Genomic DNA, 8,070 nt, shown 5'->3' on the forward strand with positions numbered 1-8,070 from the left:
CAGTCAGAATGGCCATCATCAAAAAATCTACAAACAATACATGCTGGAGAGGGTGTGGAGAAAAGGGAACCCTCTTGCACTGTTGGTGGGAATGTAAGTTGATACAGCCACTATGGAGAACAGTATGGAGGTTCCTTAAAAAACTGAAACTAGAATTACCATACGACCCAGCAATCTCACTACTGGGCATATACCCTGAGAAAACCATAGTCCAAAAAGAGTCATGTACCACAATGTTCATCGCAGCTCTATTTTCAATAGCCAGGACATGGAAGCAACCTAAGTGTCCATCAACAGATGAATGGATAAAGAAGATGTGGCACATATATATACAATGGAATATTACTCAGCCATAAAAAGAAACAAAATTGAATTATTTGTAGCGAGGTGGATGGACCTAGAGTCTGTCATACAAAGTGAAGTAAGTCAGAAAAAGAAAAATAAATACTGTATGCTAACACATATAATATGGAATCTAAAAAACAAACAAAAAAAATGGTCATGAAGAACCTAGGGGCAAGATAGGAATAAAGAAGCAGACCTACTAGAGAATGGACTTGAGGATACGGGGAGGGGGAAGGGTAAGCTGGGACAAAGTGAGAGAGTGGCATGGACATATAGACACTACCAAATGTAAAATAGATAGCTAGTGGGAAGCAGCTGCATAGCACAGGGAGATCAGCTCAGTGCTTTGTGACCACCTAGAGGGATGGGATAGGGAGGGTGGGAGGGAGGGAGACACAAGAGGGAGGAGATATGGAGATATATGTACATGTATAACTGATTCACTTTGTTATAAAGCAGAAACTAACACACTATTGTAAAGCAATTATACTCCAGTAAAGATGTTAAAAAAAAAAAGAAAGAAGATTCTAGAGTATATGTGTATGCTCATGGGTCTGATTCATTAGAAAGAGAGAGACTGATGCTGTTAGGAGAGAGAGGGGATAACTGCAGGAACAAAGGTCTTCAGGAGACAAGAGTGGAATCCAAAGCACAAGTGGAGGCTTTTGCCTCTCATAGAAAGAGGCACAGTTCTTCCCTGAAATATGAGAAAAGGCAGAATCCATGGGTGCAGGTTAGAGTAAGGCAATGGATTAGTGGTAAGAAAATAAGGGAGTTCATGACATCCCTTCTATTTTATCAAGTGTGAGGCAAAGTCTTCAGCTGTTTGGGGTCAAAGGTGTGAAGGCTGGAGTAAAGAAGGCATTTAGTCATCTCACAGATTAGGAGAACTAATTTATTAGGTGAATAAAGTGGGCTTGCTAGGCAGTGCCAAGTGACCATCTGAGATTTGTGGTCATGAAATTGAAATAAAAGCAGTCAGTATGATTGTGTGATTTCGTACAGGAAGAGTCAGCTGCTCAGGTGTAGGCAGAGGGTGGATGGGTGGGCTTAACCAGGGTTGAGGTTTTCCCAGGAGAAGTACGGTGAACAGCCAAAGAGCCAATGGGGAGGTGAAGATGTTGTAAGTAGGCAACTGACATGACAGACAATAGAATCAAGGCTGATAAAGACAAGTCAAGGAGAAAATGAGATGAAACGTGGTCAGCTAAGGAACTGGAAGCCCAATGTGGACAAGGAATTGTTCTGGGTGGAGTCATCAATGAGAGGCCATAAGTGAGCTGTATGTTTATACCCAAGTCCCATCAGCCCTGTTAGCTTGTGAACTTGGTGATGACTGAACATATAGTAAGCACTTAGTAAACATACTGTTTGAATTTTTGCTCAATGAGTGTTTTGTTACTACATCTTTAACAATGTAATAGCATTTATTGAGCACCACCATGTGCTAAACACTGAGAAAACTATCCTCCCTTCAAGGATCCCTCCCCTTAGCTGAGGAAAAAGATAGTGATATAACCCAAAATCTTAAGTGCTATAATAGAGGTATGTTCAAAGTGGCAACCCAGAGGACTGCAATGACTAACTGTAGAGAAGCCTTAAGAAGGGCTTCAAAAAGAAGTGACAGTGATTAATCGAGGACAGCTAGTGACAGTGACTAATCAAGGACAGCTAGGAAGTCCCCCGGTGGACAGAGAGCAGAGTGAAGAGATTGTTTCATCACCAGAGTCTCAATTTCCTATCAGAGCATCTTGAGGTCCAAAGACAGGGCATTGCAAAACAGCAGGTAAATGACACAAGTGTTATCCTCCTTTAGAACAAAATGGGGTACTTCCTTGGTGGCACAGTGGTTAAGAATCCACCTGCCAATGCAGGGGACACGGGTTCAAGCCCTGGTCAGGGAAGATCCCACGTGCCGTGGAGCTACTAAGCCCGTGAGTCACAACTACTGAGCCTGCACTCTAGAGCCCGCATGCCACAACTACTGAACCCTTGTGCTTAGAGCCGGTGCTCCACAACGAGAAGCCACCGCAGTGAGAAGCCCGCGCACGGCAATGAAGAGCAACCCAGCTCGCCGCAACTAGAGAAAGCTCGCGCAGCAGCAAAGACCCAGTGCAGCCAAAAATAAATAAATAAATAAATAATATTAAAAAAAAAAAAAAAAGGTTCCTTGCAGGCAAACCTTCCCATTAGAACCCCCAGAGGGACCCCCAACACCTACCTCTCAGGGAAGATGGCAGAAGCCGTGGTGGGAATCTGGTCAGCAGAGACGGGGAGATCATCACGCCAGCTCTGGGAAGCAACTCGACTTCGTGGGGCTTGTGGGGCTCGCGGGGAGCATGGGGCCCCTGGGGCTTATGAGGCTTGCGGGCCTCACGGGGTGGATGAGGCTTGTACGGTGCACGGGGTTTGGGGGGCCTGTGGGGCTCACAGGGTTGGTAGAGCTCATAGGGCTCGTGGGGCTTGGGGATCTCGTGGGACTCTGCACACCCCTCGGACTCGCCTGGCTGGTCTTGCTCGTCAGCCTCCTCGGCTAACCCCGGCTCCTCGGACTCCCCAGGCTGGTTGTGCATGTCAAATATCCTGACTACAAAGGGTTTCTGGAGGGCTTCGGAGCGAGCGGATACTTCTGCCGTGTCATGCCCGTCGGACAGCCCAGAAGAACCCGAAAACTCCTGGATCTCCACTGGCGGCCCAGAAGCTCCTGCTGGGTGACGGCCGGAGGCTGCTAGCCTTCTAGAAGTTGGGAGAGGATGGGCTGGCGGCCCGCACTCCACGCCCCGCCCCAGCGCGCCCAACCCTGACGCAACGTGGCAGCGGCGCGTCAAGCCCCGCCTCTGGGCCCCTCCCTGCACGTTCTCCCGTTGCCAAGAGGACCCGCCAAGCTGCGGGGGCCCACCTGGGGCCCCGCCCCTTAGAGAGGAGGCAGGTGGAAAAGAGAAAAGGAGAGGGCTCCTGATCAGCTGTTTTTGCTTCCCTTACTTTAAGTCTGTTTCTAAGCGCATACACTTCCATGTAGGATCATTATATCTTCTTGCAGAGTTGACCTCTTTATCATTACGTAATTCCCCTTTTAAAAAATTATTTTTCCAGTTTTATTGAGAAATAACTGACATACATCCCCGTATAAGTTTAAGGTGTACAGCATGATGGTGTGATTTACATGTATTATGAAATGATTACCATGATAAGTTTAGTTAACATCCATCCTCTCATATTGATACAATAAAAAAATTTTTTTTTCTCCTTGTGATGAAAATTCTTAGGATCTACTCTCTTAACAACTTTCCTATAATGCATACAGCAGTGTTAACTAGAGTCATCATGTTGTAGGTTCCATCCCTGGTGTTTATTTATCTTATAACTGGAAGTTTGTATCTTTTGACCACCTTCCTCTAACCGACCCCCTCCCCGCAATCCATATAACCACAAACCTGATTCCTTTTTCTGAGTTTGGTGTTTGTTTAAATTCCACATATCAGTGAGATCATATAGTATTTGTCTTTCTCTGTCTTATTTTGCTTAGCATAATGCCTTCAAGGTCCACCCATGTTGTTGCAAATGATAGGATTTCCTTGTTTTTTAATGGCTGAATAATATTCCATTGTATGCATGTATATACATATATATACATTACAAATTCTTTTATCCATTCACCCATCCATGGACACTTAGGTTGTTTCCATGTCTTCGCTACTGAAAATAATGCTGCTAGGAACATGGTGGTGCAGATATCTTTCTGAGTTAGTGTTTTCATTTCCTTTGGATATATTCTCAGAAGTGGAATTGCTGGATTATATGGTAGTTCTATTTTTGAGGACCCTCCATACTGTTTTCCACAGTGGCTGTACCAATTTACAATCTCATCAATGGTACCAAAGATTCCCTTTTCTCTACATCCAAGCTGGCGTTTGTTATCTTGTCTTTTTTTTGTGTGTGTGGTACGCGGGCCTCTCACCGCTGTGGCCTCTCCCGTTGCGGAGCACAGGCTCTGGACACACAGGCTTAGCGGCCATGGCTCACGGGCCCAGCTGCTCCATGGCATGTGGGATCCTCCCAGACCAGGACACGAACCCATGTCCCCTGCATCGGCAGGTGGACTCTCAACCATTGCGCCACCAGGGAAGCCCTATCTTGTTTTTTTGATGATGGCCATTCAAATAGGCTTGGGGGATACTTCATTGTTTAACTGGCATTTCCCTAATCAGGAGTGATGTTGAGTATCTTTTCATGTACATGTTGGCCATTTATAGATCTTCTTCAGGAAAAATGTCTGTTCAGGTCCTTTGCCGTTTCTTATTTTATTTTTTCTGCTATTCAGTTGTATGAGTTCTTTATATATTTTGAATATTAACCCCTTATCAGATATATGGTTTGCAAATACTTGTCCCATTCCATTGGTTGTTTTCTCATTTTGTTGATGGTTTCTTTTGCTGTGTAGAAGCTTTTTAGTTTGATGTAGTCCCACTTATCTTTTATTTTGTTGCTTGTGCTTTAGCTATAATTCCCCTCTTTATCTTTGATAACTTTCATTATTCTCAAATCTTCTCTGAAATTAATATAGCTACTCCTGCTTTCTTTTGATTAGTGTTATATCTTTCTTCATTCACATAATTTTAATCTATATGTCTCTTTATATTCAAAGTGAGTTTCTTGTAAGCAAGAAGTGAGTTTATGGATCTTTTATTTTTTAATCCACTCTGAAATTTCTGTCTTTTAATTGGTGCATTTAGACCACCGACCTTCAAAGTGATTATTGATTTAGTTGGATTAATAGCTACCATATTTTTACTGTTTTCTATCTGTTGTCCTTGTTCTTTGTTTCTCTTTTTGTCTTCCATTCTGTTTCTACCTTTTGTGATTTTAATTGAGCATTTTATTTGATGTCATTTTCTCTCTTTTCTTGACATATCAGTTATAACTTCTTTTATTTTTTTTTAGTGGTTGTCCTAGAGTTTGCAATATACATTAACAACAAATCCAAGTCTACTTTCAAATAACACTATACCACTTCACAGGTAATGTGAATACCTTATAATAACTAAATAATCCAAATTCCTCCCTCTCATCCCTTGTATCATTGCTGTCATTAACATTTATACACACATATAAGCATACATAGTCAAATATAGTGTTGCTATTATTATTTTGAAGAAACTGTAATCTGTTAGATCAATTAAGAATAAGACAAATGAAAGTTTTAATTTTACCTTCACTTACTCTTTTCCAATATTCTTCCTTTCTTTATGTAGGTCCAAATACCTGACCTATATCATTTTCCTTCTGTCTAAAGAATTTCTTTTTAACATATCTTGCAACACAGAAGTACTGGCAAAAAATTCCCTCAATTTTTGTCTAAGAAATATTTCTCCTTCACTTTTGAAGGATTTCACAGGGTACAGAATTCTAGGCTAACAGTTTTTTTCTCTCAACACTGAATATTTTACTCCACTCTTTTCTTGTTTGCATGGTTTCTGAGAAACCTAATGTACTTCTTATCTTTGATCCTCTATAGGTAAGGTGTTTTTTCCTCTGGCTTCTTTCTAGATTTTTTCTTCATCTTTGATTTTCTGCAGCTTAAAAGTGATATGCCTATCTATATTTTTTTGTTGTTGTTCTTGTTGCTGTTGTTTTTTGTGGGGGAGGGCATTTGTCCTCCTTGGTGTTCTCTGAGCTTCTGGGATCTGTGGTTTGGTGTCCAACATTAAGTTGGAGAAATTCTTAGTCATTGTTTCAAATATTTATTCTGTTCCTTTCTTTTCTCTCTTTCTGGTTTCCCATTACACACATGTTGCAACTTCTGTAGTTGTCCCACAGTCCTTGTATATTCTGTTCTGTTTTTTCTAGTCTTTGTTCTTAGATTTTCAGTTTTGGAGGTTTCTATTGAGATATCCTCAAGCTCAGAGATTTGTTCCTCAGCTATGTCCAGTCTTTTAACAAGCCCACCAAACACATTCGTCATTTCTGTATGGTGCTTGTGGTATCTCTTCTGTATGTTTTGCCTTTTAGTATGTCTTGTAGTTTTTCTTGATAGCCAGGCATGATGTACTGGGTAAAAGGAGCTGCTGTAAACAGGCCTTTAGTAATGTGGTGGTGAGGTGGTGGTGGTGGGGGAGTGTTCTACAGTCCTATGATTAGGTCTTAGTCTTTTAGAGACTAAGTGCCTCTGGACTGCAAACTTAAGTCTTAGTTTTCTGCCCTTTTAGGTGGAACAGAATGTCTAGAGTGGGCTGGAGTTGGGTATTTCCCCCAGGTCAGTTAGGCTCTGGTAATAACCCAGCAGGCTAGGCTCTGGTTAACTAGTTTCCCCTGAGGGCAGGCCCTTGTTAAGAAGGACAGAGTGCTCTGGCATATTTCAAAAATTTTTCCCCTCCCTTGGAAGTACCAGGGGATTTCTCTCCAATATTTATTATGGGAATCTGGTCAAGGTCCTGGAGGTAAATCTCAAATAATTGGGGGCCCCTCCAATGACTGGGTTCCCCTAGAGTTTTTTAACTTTCAGATTACTCCACTTTGAGCAACCAGCAATTCATCAGTCACCCTTCCGTTTTTTCTACCCTGGGGTTCCTACGGGGAGTTTCCCACTATAAGTCTCTGCTCTGGTAAATTGATAATCTCTGTATTCTCCTGTTGCTCCCTCCAATGCTTATTTTTTAGTCTGTTCAGCTTTTTAACTTAGAATGGAGTGGTGGCTTCCAAGCTTCTTACATGCTGGACTCAAAACTGGAAGTCCTTTTTTTTTTTTTAAAAAAAAAAGATCAAGACAGGACACTAAGGTTTGAAGTTGGATTTATATCATGTCTGTAGGTAGAGTTATCACTCTTACAAAATATTTCTAGTAAAGAAAGCTTCTCTATATAAAAAAGCTAAATATCAAGAATTTAAAAAACAAATCCCCATGGTGTTCTTTTAGTGCAATAGTTTCTTAAAAAGAAGGCTTTCCGAAATCTTTCTGCATGCTGTTAATTTATATTTCTATGTGGGTTTGATAGTGCTTACTTTTCTTATTGCCCTATCCTGATATTTCTTTCCCTACAGTGTTAAACGGATCCACTTAAAGTAAAGACACCTGGATTTTTACTTGAAAAGAGAAAAGTTATTAAAATATTTTAATGTAAATCTCATTTCATTGAGAAACTACAAATGGAATGAATGCTTGCTACTGTTCACTTTAATTTGGTTGATTAAAAATCCAAATCCTGGAATTCTCTGGTGGAGCAGTGGTTAAGAATCCACCTGCCAATGCAGGGGACATGGGTTCAAGCCCTGGTCTGGGTAGATCCCACATGCCACGGAGCAATGAAGCCCATGCACCACAACTACTGAGCCTGTGCTCTACAGCCTGCGAGCCACAACTACTGAGCCAATGTGCCACAACTACTGAAGCCCATGCACCTAGAGCCCATGCTCCGCAACAAGAGAAGCCACCGCAATGAGAAGCCCATGCACCACAATGAAAGTAGTCCCCACTCACTGCAACTAGAGAAAGCCTGCATGCAGCAACAAAGACCCAACGCAGCCAAAAATAAATAAAAATTTAAAAAAATCAAAATCCCTCCAAATATATTGTTTTGCCATGATTTTTAAAGTTCAAAATATAGAGATCCTCTTAATCAATTAATATTATCTTATATATGTGTATATGCCATGCATTGAGAACATAGGAAATGCCTTATTTTTTATTGGAAAGTGGAAACTTTTGGCTTCCAGCCTGACACTAAACAT

At 41.5% G+C, this 8,070-nt stretch overlaps 1 protein-coding gene across 1 annotated transcript in view; it reads right to left on the reverse strand.

Annotated features, from left to right (window-relative positions):
• SPMAP2L (sperm microtubule associated protein 2 like) overlaps window positions 1–3,360 on the reverse strand; it is a 35,562-nt gene extending 32,202 nt beyond the window's left edge. The window contains exons 1-2 of the mRNA XM_060097051.1: window positions 3,353–3,360; window positions 2,567–3,258 (exon numbers count right to left, since the gene is read on the reverse strand). Coding sequence (XP_059953034.1) covers window positions 2,567–3,258; window positions 3,353–3,360 — 700 coding nt within the window. The remainder of the gene's footprint in view (window positions 1–2,566; window positions 3,259–3,352) is intronic.
• Window positions 3,361–8,070: the final 4,710 nt, after the last annotated feature.

This window comes from Mesoplodon densirostris, chromosome 1 (assembly GCF_025265405.1).
Source record: "Mesoplodon densirostris isolate mMesDen1 chromosome 1, mMesDen1 primary haplotype, whole genome shotgun sequence".
Lineage (NCBI taxonomy): Eukaryota > Metazoa > Chordata > Mammalia > Artiodactyla > Ziphiidae > Mesoplodon > Mesoplodon densirostris.